The sequence below is a fragment of the Nerophis lumbriciformis genome, linkage group LG03 (genome assembly GCF_033978685.3).
Source record: "Nerophis lumbriciformis linkage group LG03, RoL_Nlum_v2.1, whole genome shotgun sequence".
NCBI lineage: Eukaryota > Metazoa > Chordata > Actinopteri > Syngnathiformes > Syngnathidae > Nerophis > Nerophis lumbriciformis.
In genome coordinates, this window is record NC_084550.2 from 18,377,873 (window position 1) to 18,395,000 (window position 17,128).

At 39.0% G+C, this 17,128-nt stretch overlaps 1 protein-coding gene across 1 annotated transcript in view; it reads left to right on the forward strand.

Annotated features, from left to right (window-relative positions):
* Nucleotides 1–17,128, forward strand: part of LOC133580478 (transferrin receptor protein 1-like) — an 87,152-nt gene that overhangs the window by 21,608 nt on the left and 48,416 nt on the right. The window contains exon 2 of the mRNA XM_061934792.1: nucleotides 13,972–14,021. Within this exon, the coding sequence (XP_061790776.1) occupies nucleotides 13,989–14,021 (33 nt within the window). The 5' untranslated portion in view covers nucleotides 13,972–13,988. The remainder of the gene's footprint in view (nucleotides 1–13,971; nucleotides 14,022–17,128) is intronic.

The window sequence follows — 17,128 nt, forward strand, 5'->3', positions numbered from 1 at the left end:
AAATGGTGCTTTTTTGTGTGTGTGTGTGCACAAAGTTCAGTGTGGTGTCCTACAACTCTCACATTCAATGATTGTCGAGAGCTGCTGGATTAACTAACCTTCAAGTGTTGATAAATCCAAGGTTGTCAACCAGGGTTTATTTTTTGCTACAAGTTCAAACCAGGCTATTTAGGGGTCATATCTGCTTTTCTCACTGGAACGCAGGGTAAAGTTCAATTGTTGGTAAACCCACTGGCTGTAGGTGGGGAGCGCACATAAGGGAAACATAAATATTTCTGGAACCATTTGGTAATGTTTTGAAACAATGTTTGTCATTTGGGCAGAGGTGGGTAGAGTAGCCAGAAATTGTACTCAAGTAAGAGTACTGTTACTTTAGAGATTTATTACTCAAGTAGAAGTAAGGAGTAGTCACCCAAATATTTACTTGAGTAAAAGTAAAAAGTATGTTGTAAAAAAACTACTCAAGTACTGAGTAACTGATGAGTAACATACACACACACATCATATATATATATATATATATATATATATATATATATATATATATATACATATATATATATATATATATACATACACACACACACACACATATATACATATATATATATATATATATATATACACACACACATATATATATATATATATATATATATATATATATATATATATATATATATATACATACATTGATATATACAGTATATAATTTATATATATATTTTTTGCCGTTTTTGTTTACATGTTAATAGTGTTTTAATGAATATACAAGCATGTTTAACACATATAGATTCCTTTCTTTCATGAAGACAAGAATATAAGTTGGTGTATTACCTGATTCTGATGACTTGCATTGATTGGAATCAGACAGTAGTGATGACAAACGTCCACGTTTTCAAATGGAGGAGAAAAAAAGTTCCTCCTTTCTGTCTAATACCACATGAAAGTGGTTGGTTTTTGGCATCTTATATGTCCAGCTTCCATATTCGTTTTTATACACTTTACAAGAAATACATTGGCGGCAAACTCCGTAGCTTGCTAGCTTGTTTGCGCAGGCTTTCGGAGACTCTTATTTTGAAAGCGCAGGCGCGATGGAGCGGCACTTTTATTGTGAAGACAGGAACTGTGCAGTCAGTCTTTAGGCTTTTGACGGGGTGTACGTTGAAATAAAAAATGGTCTTTTTTCCTTCACACTTTTGATTGATTGATTGGAACTTGTATTAGTAGATTGCACAGTACAGTACATATTCCGTACAATTGACCACTAATTGGTAACACCCCAATAAGTTTTTCAACTTGTTTAAGTCAGGTCATGTGACCCCTGGCTCTGTTTGATTGGTCCAACGTCACCAGTGATTGCATCTGACCTACTCAGTGGCCTAGTGGTTAGAGTGTCCGCCCTGAGATCGGTAGGTTGTGGGTTCAAACCCCGGCCGAGTCATACCAAAGACTATAAAAATGGGACCCATTACCTCCCTGCTTGGCACTCAGTATCAAGGGTTGGAATTGGGGGTTAAATCACCAAAAATGATTCCCGGGCGTGGCCACCGCTGCTGCCCACTGCTCCCCTCACCTCCCAGGGGGTGATCAAGGGTGATGGGTTAAATGCAGAGAATAATTTCGCCACACCTAGTGTGTGTGTGACAATCATTGGGACTTTAACTTTAACTTTTTTATTGGTGGAACGGAGTGAACGTCACCAGTGGCTGCATCTGATTGGTGGAACGGAGTGAACGTCACCAGTGACTGTATTTGTTGAAACCCAGGCACTATGAAGGTCTGTCTGACAGACCAAAACAAACAAAGCGTGCATTAACAGATCGATAAAAATTAGTAGCGAGTAGCGAGCTGAATGTAGATAAAAGTAGCGGAGTAAAAGTAGCGTTTCTTCTCTATAAATATACTCAAGTAAAAGTAAAAGTATGTTGCATTAAAAGTACTCTTAGAAGTACAATTTATCACAAAAGTTACTCAAGTAGATGTAACGGAGTAAATGTAGCGCGTTACTACCCACCTCTGCATTTGGGTAAAGAGAAGCAGCAGAGGGAGAGGGATATTAGAAGTGGAAATGTTGTTACGTAGAACTACGGTCGTTATACAAATGCAGTGCATGGTCTCCAGCCAGTCAAAGAGCACATTCCCACATATTGACAATTTAAAATATCCGATTAAGTATAGGATAGATAAATATTTATCAAATTTTTTTTTTTGTTATTCTAAAAACAACTGTCTGGGTCACCGTGGCTTTTGGTTTTATGAAAGTGGACCTACTAAGGTCGGACACAATCTGGATTGATTGATTGAAACTTGTATTAGTAGATTGCACAGTACAGTACATATTCCGTACAATTGACCACTAAATGGTAACACCCGAATAAGTTTTTCAACTTGTTTAAGTCGGGGTCCACAATAATCAATTCATGGTAACGAGAGACGTATGTTTTGTTTGGATTTGTAATTACAACTAGATGAAGGAATTGCATGTGAATGCTCCAATGCTGAAGTTGAACTGAAATGCTGACAGAATGTACCATCCCCGTTTCCATATGAGTTGGGAAATTGTGTTAGATGTAAATATAAACGGAATACAATGATTTGCAAATCCTTTTCAACCCATATTCAATTGAATGCACTACAAAGACAACATATTTGATGTTCAAACTCATAAACTTTTTTTTTTTTTTTTTACAAATAATAATTAACTTAGAATTTCATGGCTGCAACATGTGACAAAGTAGTTGGTAAAGGGCATGTTCACCACTGTGTTACATGGCCTTTCCTTTTAACAACACTCAGTAAACGTTTGGGAACTGAGGAGACACATTTTTTAAGCTTCTCAGGTGGAATTCTTTCCCATTCTTGCCTGATGTACAGCTTAAGTTGTTCAACAGTCCGGGGGTCTCCGTTGTAGTATTTTAGGCTTCACAATGCGCCACACACTTTCAATGGGAGACAGGTCTGGACTACAGGCAGGCCAGTCTAGTACCCGCACTCTTTTACTATGAAGCCATGTTGATGTAACACGTGGCTTGGCATTGTCTTGCTGAAATAAGCAGGGGCGTCCATGGTAACGTTGCTTGGATGGCAACATTTGTTGCTTTAAAACCTGTATGTACCTTTCAGCATTAATGGCGCCTTTACAGATGTGTAAGTTACCCATGTCTTGGGCACTAATACACCCCCAAACCATCACAGATGCTGGCTTTTCAACTTTGCGCCTATAACAATCCGGATGGTTCTTTTCCTCTTTGGTCCGGAGGACACGACGTCCACAGTTTCCAAAAACAATTTGAAATGTGGACTTGTCAGACCACAGAACACTTTTCCACTTTGTATCAGTCCATCTTAGATGAGCTCAAGCCCAGCGAAGGCGACGGCGTTTCTGGGTGTTGTTGATAAACGGTTTTCGCCTTGCATAGGAGAGTTTTAACTTGCACTTACAGATGTAGCGACCAACTGTAGTTACTGACAGTGGGTTTCTGAAGTGTTCCTGATCCCATGTGGTGATATCCTTTACACACTGATGTCGCTTGTTGATGCAGTACAGCCTGAGGGATCGAAGGTCACGGGCTTAGCTGCTTACGTGCAGTGATTTCTCCAGATTCTCTGAACCCTTTGATGATATGATGGACCGTAGATGGTGAAATCCCTAAATTCCTTGCAATAGCTGGTTGAGAAAGGTTTTTCTTAAACTGTTCAACAATTTGCTCACGCATTTGTTGACGAAGTGGTGACCCTCGCCCCATCCTTGTTTGTGAATGACTGAGCATTTCATGGAATCTACTTTTATACCCAATCACGGCACCCACCTGTTCCCAATTTGCCTGTTCACTGTTTGATGAGCATTCCTCAACTTTATCAGTATTTATTGCCACCTTTCCCAACTTCTTTGTCACATGTTGCAGGCATCAAATTCTAAAGTTAATGATTATTTGCACACAAAAAAAAAGTTTATCAGTTTGAACATCAAATATGTTGTCTTTGTAGCATATTCAACTGAATATGGGTTGAAAATGATTTGCAAATCATTGTATTCTGTTTATATTTACATCTAACACAATTTCCCAACTCATATGGAAATGGGGTTTGTAGTATGAATGCAAGAATAGTTTGAATGTTGGAATGGTTTGGATGTTGAAGAGTTTGAATTTCCAGGAAAACCGGAATTTGGTTTGTAACTTGGGAAAGTGTTAGTTTGATTGTCCAGGATGAGTGGAATGTGTTGATGTTGGAATGGCTTGAATGGGTTGAAAAATGTGGGAATTGTGCAACTTGGAAAATGTCCCAATCATTTCAATGGGAACTTCCTGGAAATTTGGGGAAAATAGGGATTTTTTGGAAAATGATTAGGAGCATGCATGTCCGGAATGAGCTGAATTAATTGGTGTTGGAATTGTTTAAATCGGTCAAGTGCTTTGAAGAATGTCCCATTGATTTCAATTAGAATTTCCCCAAAATTTGGGAATTTCGGGAAATGCGTGAATTTTTAAAAAGGTTAGAAAACATTGAATGTTATGAATGAGTTGAAATGGTTGGTGTTGGAATTTTTCAAATCGGTTGAGAAATGTTGGGAGTAGTAACAATTGAGAAATGGTATTACGGAATTCCTGGAATACCGGGAAAACCGGGAATTTTTCCAGTTCAAAAAACAACTTTGTTTTTTGTCCTAATTAGGAGTACCGGTAATGTTTTGACGGTAGAACGGTTGAAGTGGGTTGAAAAATGTGGGAGGAGTCGTCGACAGAAGAAAAGGGTAAAAATAGGGCTTTGGAAAACTAGGAATTCCTGAAAATCCTGGAATTTATTTGAACTTGGAAAAAGGGTAGTTTGAATTTCCAGGATGGTGGAATGTGTTGAAGGTGGAACGGTTTGAATAGGTTGAAAAATGTGGAAATGGTGAAAGTTTGAAAAATGGCCAATTCCTTTTGAATGGGGAAAAATGTCCCGGAAAACCTGGAATTCTGGGAAATCTGGGAATTTTGGGAATTTGTCAAGGGAAAGCCCGCGATTCCCGAATAGGCTGAACAGTTTAAAGTTGGAACGGTTTGAACCGGATGAAAAATGTGGAAGGTAGAGCGCGCCAAAATCTGGAGAAGAGGAAGAAGAAGTTGAACTAGAAGAGGCAATTCCTGAAGAAATGCTCCAATGCTGAAGTTGAACTGAAATGCTGACAGAATGCAGTATGAATGTAAGAATAGTTTGAATGTTGGAATGGTTTGAATGTTGGAAGAGTTTGAATTTCCAGTAAAACGGGAATTTGGTTTGTAACTTGGGAAAGTGTTAGTTTGATTGTCCAGGATGAGTGGAATGTGTTGATGTTGGAATGGTTTGAATAGGTTGAAAAATGTGGGAATTGTGCAACTTGGAAAATGTCGCAATCATTTCAATGGGAACTTCCTGGAAATTTGGGAATTTGGGGAAACTAGGGATTTTTTTGGAAAATGATTAGGAGCATGCATGTCCGGAATGAGCTGAATTAGTTGGTGTTGGAATTGTTTAAATCAGTCAAGAGCTTTGAAGAATGTCCCATTGATTTCAATTAAAATTTTCCCAAAATTTGGGAATTTCGGGAAATGCGGGAATTTTTAAAAAAATTGTAAAAAACTTGAATGTTCTGAATAAGTTCAAATGGTTGGTGTTGGAATTTTTCAAATCGGTCGAGAAATATTGAAGTAGTAACATGGTTGAATTGAGAAATTCCTGGAATATCGGGAAAACCTGGAATTTTTCCAGTTCAAAAAACAACTTTGTTTTTTGTCCTAATTAGGAGGAATGTTTTGACGGTGGAACGGTGAAAAATGTGGAAGGAGTAGTTGACAGAAAAAAGGGTGGAAATAGGGCTTTGGAAAACCAGGAATTCCTGAAAATCCTGGAAGTAATTTGAACTTGGAAAAAGGGTATTTTGAATTTCCAGGATGGTGGAATGTGTTAATAGGTTGAAAAATGTGGGAATTGTGCAACTTGGAAAATGTCACAATACGAACTTTCTGGAAATTTGGGAATTTGGGGAAAATTATTAGGAGCATGCATGTCCTGAATGAGCTGAATTAGTTGGTGTTGGAATTGTTTAAATCGGTCAAGAGCTTTAAAAATTGTCCCATTGATTTCAATTTTCAAAATCTAGGAATTTCGGGAAATGCGGGAATTAAAAAAAAAAATTATAAAAAACTTCTGAATGAGTTGAAATGGTTGGTGTTGGAATTTTTCAAATCGGTTGAGAAATGTTGAAGTAGTAACATGGTTGAATAGAGTAATGGTATTACATAATTCCTGGAATATCGGGAAAACCGGGAATTTTCCCTGTTCAAAAAACAACTTTGTTTTTTGTCCTAATTAGGAGGGATGTTTTGACGGTGGAACGGTTGAAGTGGGTTGAAAAATGTGGGAGGAGTACCGGTAGTCAACAGAAAAAAGGCTATAAATAGGACTTTGGAAAACTAGGAATTCATGAAAATCCTGGAATTTATTTGAACTTCGAAAAAGGGTACTTTGAATTTTATGTTTTGAAAAGTATTATAATTTATACACCAAATAATATATAGCAAGGATCGCTTTGAATCAAGAATCGTGTCGAATGGATTTTAAATTGAATCGTCACTCCGAGCCTTTTTACACATGCTACTGTGATGCAACCGTGTTATTTTACTTGCATGCTTTTACTCTGAAGGCCTGACTCGGCAACAACATGTCAATCAATCAATCAAAGTTTATTCATATAGCCCTAAATCACAAGCCTGGAGGGTTTGGACGTTCCACTTAGGGAAATTTAGACTTAAGACTTAGACAAACTTTATTGATCCACAAGATAAATTGTTCTCAGTAAATGTACTGTTTGATAATGCAGTGTTTTTCAGTAGTGTGCTGTGAGAGATTATGTAATTTTACCTAATTGGGTTAAAAATATTTTATTCAAACCAGTAATTATAATCTGCAAATAATGTGCCGTTGTTGAGTGTCTGTGCTGTCTAGAGCTTGGCAGAGTAACCGTGTAATACTCTTCCATATCAGTAGGTGGCAGCAGGTAGCTAATTGCTTTGTAAACGTTGTATCTAATGCTTAAACCAAACATAAACAAAAGGTGAGTGCCGCTAAGAAAAGGCATTGAAGCTTAGGGATGGCTATAGAAAACAAAACTAAAACTGAACTGGCTACAAAGTAAACAAAAACAGAATGCTGGACGACAGCAAAGACTTACAGCGTGTGGAGCAGACAGCGTCCACAAAGTACATCCGTACATGACATGACAACAATGTCCACACAAAAAAAGATAGCAACAACTTCAATATTCTTGTTTGCTAAAACACAGCAGGTGCGGGGAATGCCGCTCTAAGGATGACATGAAACTGCAACACTACACACGGGAAAACCTACTTTAAGAGAAGAGCTACAGTGATGCATGGTTGGTTATGGTTTAAATTCATATCCAACAATTGCGGCGGCGACTTTTTATTGTCTACCGAGTTTCATTTTTTAATGATTTCTGCCGGTGGTGTGCCTCGGGATTCTTACAATGAAAAAAAATGCGCCTTGGCTCAGAAAAGGTTGAAAAACACTGCCCTGTAGGACGTGTGCACCTACAGCAGCACCCTGGTCAAAGATGCTGTCTGGAGCTTGGCAGAGTAACCATGTTATTCTCTTCCATATCAGTAGGCGGCAGCCTGTAGCTAATTGCTTTGTAGATGTCGGAAACAGCGGGAGGCAGTGTGCAGGTAAAAAAGGTATCTACTGTTTAAACCAAAAATAAACAAAAGGTGAGTGCCCCTAAAAAAGGCATTGAAGCTTAGGGATGGCTATGGAAAATTAAACTAAAACTGAACTGGCTACAAAGTAAACAAAAACAGAATGCTGGACGACAGCAAAGACGGCGCTTTGGCTCAGAAAAGGTTGAAAAACACAGCAGCACCCTGGTCAAAGATGCTGTCTAGAGCTTGGCAGAGTAACCATGTTATTCTCTTCCATATCAGTAGGTGGCAGCCTGTAGCTAATTGCTTTGTTGATGTCGGAAACAGCGGGAGGCAGTGTGCAGGTAAAAAAGGTATCTAATGCTTAAACCAAAAATAAACAAAAGGGCATTGAAGCTTAGGGATGGCTATGGAAAATTAAACTAAAACTGAACTGGCTACAAAGTAAACAAAAACAGAATGCTGGACGACAGCAAAGACTTACAGCGTGTTGGAGCAGACGGCGTCCACAAAGCACATCCGTACATGACATGACAATGTCCACACAAAGAAGGACAGCGTCCGCACAACTGAAATAGTCTTGAATTCTAAAACAAAGCAGGTGCGGGGAATAGCGCTCATAGGAAGACATGAAACTGCTACAGGAAAATACCAACAAAACAGGAAAAGCCACTAAAATAGGAGCGCAACACACTACACACAGGAAAACACCAAAAAACTCCAAATAAGTCCCGGCGTGATGTGACAGGTTCGTGACAGTACTTTGAGACAAGAGGTTATGGTTTGAATTCATATCCAACACTTGCCAGAATGACTTTTTACTAGAGATGCCGATAAATGCTTTAAAATGGAATATCGGAAAATATCGGTATCGTTTTTTTTATCATCGGTATCGTTTTATATTTTTTTATTTTTTTAATTTTATTAAATCAACATAAAAAACACAAGCTACACTTACAATTAGTGCACCAACCCAAAAAAACCTCCCTCCCCCATTTACACTCATTCACACAAAAGGGTTGTTTCTTTCTGTTATTAATATTCTGGTTCCTACATTATATATCAATATATATCAATACAGTCTAAAAGGGATACAGTCCGTAAGCACACATGATTGTGCGTGCTGCTGGTCCACTAATAGTACTAACCTTTAACAGTTAATTTTACTCATTTTCATTCATTACTAGTTTCTATGTAACTGTTTTTATATTGTTTCACTTTCTTTTTTATTCAAGAAAATGTTTTTAATTTATTTGTCTTATTTTATTTTATTAATTTTTAAAAAAAAGGACCTTATCTTCACCATACCTGGTTGTCCAAATTAGGCATAATAATGTGTTAATTCCACGACTGTATATATCGGTTGATATCGGTATCGGTAATTAAAGAGTTGGACAATATCGGATATCGGCAAAAAGCCATTATTGGACATCCCTACTTTTTACTGTCAATATTGACTAATGAGTTTAATTTTTTAATGTTTTTCAATAAAAAGAAAAGTGCCTCGGCTCCAAAAAGGTTGAAAAACACTGTGATAATGAAACAATTATAGGTAATGATTGTTGTTTCTTGTGTAAATTCATAACAGTTTTATGTGAGCCAAATTCTGACTTTCCACTCTTCTCAGGATGATTACTTTCATGTTTCTTATTACCTTGTTTTTGAATGGTGAAACAAGTAAAGCTATACGTAAGAGTTGCTTTTCAGGTCTTGCTGTTTTGTTAAATCCGAACCTCACTTTGTTTGGCCTCAAACAAGCGGGGAGCCGGTTCTCGCATTATTGTATTATTCTGACATCGGAGTTCCCATGCAGCCCGTTATGACCTTAAGTGTCGGACGTGGATCTTTTGGTGTTTCGGAAACAACTGCGCCTTTCTAGTCTGCTGCGAAGGAAACTGCAAGGTTTGTTTGGACAAGAGGCGGGATGTGTTCCTTGGACACAGAAATGAAACGCTGTACATGCTTCAGTTCCACCTGAGAAGCACTCACTCATATTATTTGACTTTTAAAGTTGCAACCTATTATTTCTGGGCCACATCATTAGGGCTGTCCTATACAGTAGTCCAATGTTTTTCAACCTTTTTGGAGCCAAGGCACATTTTTTTCATTGAAAAAATCCGGAGGCACACCACCAGCAGAAAATATAAAAAAACAAAGCGGATATTGACAATAAAAAGTTGTTTTCGCAATTGTTGGATATGAATTCAAACTAACCAACCACGCATCACTATAGCTCTTGACTCAAAGTCACGACCTGTCACACCAAAACGTGACTTAAAGGCCTACTGAAACCCACTACTACCGATTACGCAGTCTGATAGTTTATATATCAATGATGAAATCTTACCATTGCAACACATGCCAATACGGCTGGGTTAGCTTACTAAAGTGCAATTTTAAATTTCGCGCGAAATATCCTGCTGAAAACGTCTCGGTATGATGACGTCTGCACGTGACGTCACGGATTGTAGAGGACATTTTGGGACAGCATGGTGGCCAGCTATTAAGTCGTCTGTTTTCGTCGCAAAATTCCACAGTATTCTGGACATCTGTGTTGGTGAATCTTTTGCAATTTGTGCAATGCACAATGGAGACAGCAAAGAAGAAAGCTGTAGGTGGGAAGCGGTGTATTGCGGCGGGTGTTGTGCCGGATAACGCACCCCCGCCGTAGAATGCACCGCCTGACTGTTGTGCCGGATAACACAGCCAGTGTTTCATTGTTTACATTCCCGGAAGATGACAGTAAAGCTTTACCATTGGCCTGTGGAGAACTGGGACAACAGAGACTCTTACCAGGAGGACTTTGAGTTGGATACGCTGACGCGGTACCGTGAGTACGCATGCAGCTGCGGCTTCCAAACATTTAATCGCTTGCCCCGTACGTGCGTGCCGCTATGTGCATGTCACGTACGTAACTTTGGGGACTTTGGGGAAATATATGTGCTGTATGAACTTTGAGGAGGTGAACGGTACTTTGGGCAGTGGGATTGAGTGTGTTGTGCAGGTGTTTGAGTTGTATTGGCGGGTTATATGGACGGGAGGGGGGAGGTGTTTGTTATGCGGGATTAATTTGTGGCATATTAAATATAAGCCTGGTTGTGTTGTGGCTAATAGAGTATATATATGTCTTGTGTTTATTTACTGTTTTAGTCATTCCCAGCTGAATATCAGGTCCCACCCGCCTCTCACAGCATCTTCCCTATCTGAATCGCTCCCACTGCCCTCTAGTCCTTCACTCTCACTTTCCTCATCCATGAATCTTTCATCCTCGCTCAAATTAATGGGGAAATCGTCGCTTTCTCGGTCCGAATCGCTCTCGCTGCTGGTGGCCATGATTGTAAACAATGTGCAGATGTGAGGAGCTCCACAACCTGTGACGTCACACGCATATCGTCTGCTACTTCCGGTAGAGGCAAGGCTTTTTTATCAGCGACCAAAAGTTGCAAACTTTATCGTCGATGTTCTCTACTAAATCCTTTCAGCAAAAATATGGCAATATCGCGAAATGATCAAGTATGACACATAGAATGGACCTGCTATCCCCGTTTAAATAAGAAAATCGCATTTCAGTATGCCTTTAATTTAAGTGTTTTGGTGTTTTCCTGTGTCTAGTGTTTTAGTTCGTCTCTTGCGCTCCTATTTTAGTGGCTTTTCCTGTTTTGTTGGTATTTTCCTGTAGCAGTTTCATGTCTTCCTTTGAGCACTATTCCCCGCACCTGCTTTGGTTTAGCAATCAAGACCTTGATTAAGTTCTGCGGATGCTATCCTTCTTTGTGGGGACGTTGTTGATTGTCATGTCACGTACGGATGTACTTTGTGGACGCCATCTCCGCTCCACACGCCGTAAGTCTTTTTATTTTTTTAATATATATTTTTTTACTAAATCAACATAAAAAAAACACAAGATACACTTACAATTAGTGCACCAACCCAAAAAACCTCCTTCCCTCATTCACACTCATTCACACAAAAGGGTTGTTTCTTTCTGTTATTAATATTCTGGTTCCTACTAGAGATGTCCGATAATATCGGACTGCCGATATTATCGGCCGATAAGTGCTTTAAAATGTAATATCGGAAATTATCGGTATCGGTTTCAAAATTATCGGTATCGGTTTCAAAAAGTAAAATGTATGACTTTTTAAAACGCCGCTGTGTACGCGGACATAGGGAGAAGTACAGAGCGCCAATAAACCTTAAAGGCACTGCCTTTGCGTGCCGGCCCAGTCACGTAATATCTACGGCTTTTCACACACACAAGTGAATGCAATTCATACCTGGTCAACAGCCATACAGGTCACACTGAGGGTGGCCGTATAAACAACTTTAACACTGTTACAAATATGCGCCACACTGTGAACCCACACCAAACAAGAATGACAAACCCATTTCGGGAGAACATCCGCACCGTAACACAACATAAACACAACAGAACAAATACCCAGAACCCTTTGCAGCACTAACTCTTCCGGGACGCTACAATATACACCCCCTGCTACCCCCTACCCCCCCCCCCCCCCCACCTCAACCCCCCCCCAACCCCGCCCACCTCAACCTCCTCATGCTCTCTCAGAGAGAGCATGTCCCAAATTCCAAGCTGCTGTTTTGAGGCATGTTAAAAAAAAATAAAAATAATGCACTTTGTGAAAGTCAAAGTATAGTATTTCCCATAGTTGTAGTGGGTATCAGGATTATCTCAGGGAGAGCATGTCCCAAATTCCAAGCTGCTGTTTTGAGGCATGTTAAAAAAAAAGAATGTACTTTGTGACTTCAATAATAAATATGGTAGTGCCATGTTGGCACTTTTTTCCATAACTTGAGTTGATTTTCTTTGGAAAGCCTTGTTACATTGTTTAATGCATCCGGCGGGGCATCACAACAAAATTAGGCATAATAATGTGTTAATTACACGACTGTATATATCGGTATCTGTTGATATCGGAATCGGTAATTAAGAGTTGGACAATATCGGAATATCGGATATCGGCAAAAAAGCCATTATCGGACATCTCTAGTTCCTATAATAAATATCAATACAGTCTGCAAGGGATACAGTCCGTGAAGCACACATGATTGCTGGTCCACTAATAGTACTAACGTTTAACAGTTAATTTTACTCATTTTCATTAGTTAGTAGTTTCTATGTAACTTGTTTTTATATTGTATTACTTTCTTTTTTATTCAAGAAAATGTTATTTATTTATTTATCTTAATTTATTTAAAAAAAAAAAATACCAGACCAGGTTGTCAATTAAATTAGATTATTTAAAGGGTTCTTAAAGCTAGGTCCAGTCCAGATTATGTCCAGGCCGGGCTCAGCAACACACACCTTCATTTATGTACACTCAAAATTAGGGAACACAACAACAGCCGTAAGTCTTTGCTGTCGTCCAGCATTCTGTTTTTGTATACTTTGCAGCTAGTTCAGTTTAAGTTTAATTTTTGCATAGCCATCCCTAAGCCTTTTCTTAGCAGCACTGGCCTTTTTTTTATTTTTGGTTTAAGCATTAGATATCCACTTATTTGCAGTTGGGTAATCACTTTTTTCCACTTATTTTTGTTCTTTCTGCCTTAACCCCTGTGCAACCCTCGGGCCTATAACACCAGGCATTAAATGTATTCCTTTTGTGATATGGTTGTTGAATTTCAATGGTTTGAAATTTCTCCAGGGAGTTTCTTACAAGTATTTAAAAAAAAATAAAAAAAAATTGCATTGTGTTTTTGATTGCAACTTTGTTTGAATAGGATACAAACATAATGTGCGGCACTTTCCTTAAGTACTCTTTTTGCCCCCATTTTTTATTTTTTTTGTATACTTTTCTCCTGTATCAAAATCAATTTCATGAATTATGCACCTGTTTAAAGCTGTCATTACCCAACCTTAATTATTCCATTTTGAATTTTTTTTAAATTATTATTATTTATTTATTTTAGAAATATTGCATATTTTGCATTTTACCATTATGAAAAACATGTTACTTTTGACAAAACGGCCATAAAACATAAAAAAAAAACTATAATAAATAATAAAACACTTCATTAATATCAATAGACAGATCTGAAGTTGTTAAAATATTTCAAGTTAAAATAAATAAAAACATATACATAGCATATAAAAATGCATTTGATAACTGTGAAAGGCTTGTATAGGGTTTTTAGAGTTTTTCCATTTTAAGGGTGCATCCGTTATTGACGTTTTTTTCGTCAATCTCCGGGCGTTTTGGAACAAAACCTTAAATTGTGAGGCTCCGGAGTTGAATCTTGATTATTTGCTTTTCTTTTCTAGATTTGCAACGAGCAACGATGGACCAGGCTAGGTCAACAATATCCAAAATCGTGAGTATTATTACATTAAATGCGCTGTTTGCAACTTCTTCACAGTAACATTTTATAAAGCAAAAAAATATAACGAAAACACCACCGGCTAGCTTATGTTACCATTTGTGGTTTAACAGAACACATTTGTTAGAAAATTGTCTATATTTTTCACAATTACAAGTTTTATGTTACCGGCCTCAGGACTAGGGATGATACTCGAAACCGATTTTCCCGGTTGTTCGATAAGAAAAGAACCGAGTCCTCGGACTCTAATCCCTTTTTGAGAACCGGTACCCGTTATCGAGACCACTATAGTAAAGAAAAAGAGTTGGTTCTTTATTCGAATCCCTGGGAACGAATCCCGTCCCGACCAGAAATGCCCCGTGGGACATCACAAGAAATTACGTCACGTAGCTCAGTCATTAGGCGCAGACAGCGAAAGCAGGAAAAACAATGGACCGGAAAAAGCGCTCCAAGGTGTAATAAAGTTCAAAACAAAAGGTATAATCCAATGAATAACTTTACTGAGAGATTTGAGCAGGGTACAAACACATGACGAACACTTTTACGACCAACTGGAAACATAGCAACCAGGTTAGCAACGCACCTCCTTTACGGCAGCTGTCGCAACGTTCTTAAAGCAACCGCAGCACATACATATATATACAACATATCTCCCTTTTTTAACTTTTGTTTTTCTTTCCTTGTAAACAAAACAAAATCACACTGTATATGTGTTGTCTGTCTAATTATAAATAATGCAGACGAGGCGTGTTGGCTGAGTTCTTGACGTTTACTTTCACAGCGTGCTCATAACCTCATTCTTAGCTGCCGGGTGGCGACATGCAACAACACTTTTCAGGGCTACCGCGCATGCTCGTCACTCCCGTTGCATGCTGGGTAGTGTAGTTGTTATATTCCCTAGCTCATAACATCACATCTTTCCCCCTATAAAGAAATAATGTTAACTCAATAAAGTGTATTTCTTTTTTTAGCTTTAACTTTTCATTTTTTAGCATTGTAACCACATTTGCAAACAACTTTTCTCTTCATAGAATTTTCTTTCAATAAAGAAATAAAGTGCAAAAATGTCAAAGCATCATAACAAACAGTTATGTCAAATAGCAGCAGAAGTGCACTTTTTGGAGAGCTGTGTTATTTTCAGTTTTGTGCCCAAGGGACTGATTTTATTTAACACTATAATATTATTTATACACCTATAGCAGGGTTCGGGAACCTTTTTGGCTGAGAGAGCCATGAAAGCCAAATATTGTAAAATGTATTTCCGTGTGAGCCATACAATATTTTTTAACACTGAATACAATGCCTGCATTTTTAAGTAAGACCAACATTTTTAGAGTATAATAAGTCTCTTATTCTTTTTAATAACATTGTTATTCTGAAGCTAACCAATAATTAAAAAATATTTCTTACCATTAATGCGACTCTCCTGTACCCCGAAGGACAACTGGGGTACAGGTGCGGGAGAAAACGGATGGATGAAATAAAATGCATGAGAATGTTTTATATTTTGAACGTTATTTTTAACACTGTGATTTCCAGCGGGATTATTCATTACTTATAGTGTTAAGCAATGTCAGCTAAGATTTATCTGAGAGCCAGATGTAGTCATCAAAAGAGCCACATCTGGCTCGCGAGCCATAGGTTCCCTACCCCTGACCTATAGTGATCACAGAGACAGGTTGTTTTTGTGTTACTGTATATATTTGTTTTTCTGAAAAATCCCACTTAATATACTTTGGGTAACAACAGTCAATATTTATTTTTTTAATTTAATTTTTTTAGGGGATGTAACAGTCAATATTTATTTATTTATTAGATTTAATTTTTTTCTTATATAATAAAAGTGAGCTTTTGTTAAACCAAATATTGTGTGTTTTTTTCCATATACAACAACCTACCTGGACTCGATAAGAGAATCGATAAGGAATCGGTTCGATAAGAGGATTCGATAATAGGATTCGATAATAGGCTCGAACTCGATAATTTCTTATCAAACATCATCCCTACTCAGGACGCGCCATTTTGTGGGCGGTCCTATTTACGTGGCTCACCTTCGACAGCGTCTTCTCCCCGTCATCTTTGTTGTTGCGGTGTAGCGTGCAAGGTATTGCGAGATCTCGCAAAAACACCATCGCTTTGTCTGTTTCACTTCTGGTTCACTGACATAGGAACAAAAACTTTTGCGAGATCTCGCAAAGAGTATTGCGAGATCTCGCAAAAGTATCGCAAAACATTTTTTCCCCTCTGTCCCTTTAGGGGTTCCATACTTTAGAGTATATTTTAATGGAATAAAAATTTTAAACCGCAGTAAAATATATAATTTTTAACCAACTATTGCGTCAAGAATCGCTAAATTACGCAACCCAATAGTTGGGTTTGTAGTGAGCATAACTCAGCTTTTATGTTAAATATCCATCCATCCATCCATCCATCTTCTTCCGCTTATCTGAGGTCGGGTCGCGGGGGCAGCAGCCTAAGCAGGGAAGCCCAGACTTTCCTCTCCCCAGCCACTTCGTCCAGCTCCTCCCAGGCCAGCCGGGAGACATAGTCTTCCCAACGTGTCCTGGGTCTTCCCCGTGGCCTCCTACCGGTCGGACGTGCCCTAAACACCTTCCGAGGGAGGCGATCGGGTGGCATCCTGACCAGATGCCCGAACCACCTCATCTGGCTCCTCTCGATGTGGAGGAGCAGCGGCTTTACTTTGAGCTCCCCCCGGATGACAGAGCTTCTCACCCTATCTCTAAGGGAGAGCCCCGCCACCCGGCGGAGGAAACTCATTTCGGCCGCTTGTACCCGTGATCTTGTCCTTTCGGTCATAACCCAAAGCTCATGACCATAGGTGAGGATGGGAACGTAGATCGACCGGTAAATTGAGAGCTTTGCCTTCCGGCTCAGCTCCTTCTTCACCACAACGGATCGATACAGCGTCCGCATTACTGAAGATGCCGCACCGATCCGCCTGTCGATCTCACGATCCACTCTTCCCTCACTCGTGAACAAGACTCCGAGGTACTTGAACTCCTCCACTTGGGGCAGGGTCTCCTCCCCAACCCGGAGATAGCACTCCACCCTTTTCCGGGCGAGAACCCTGGACTCGGACT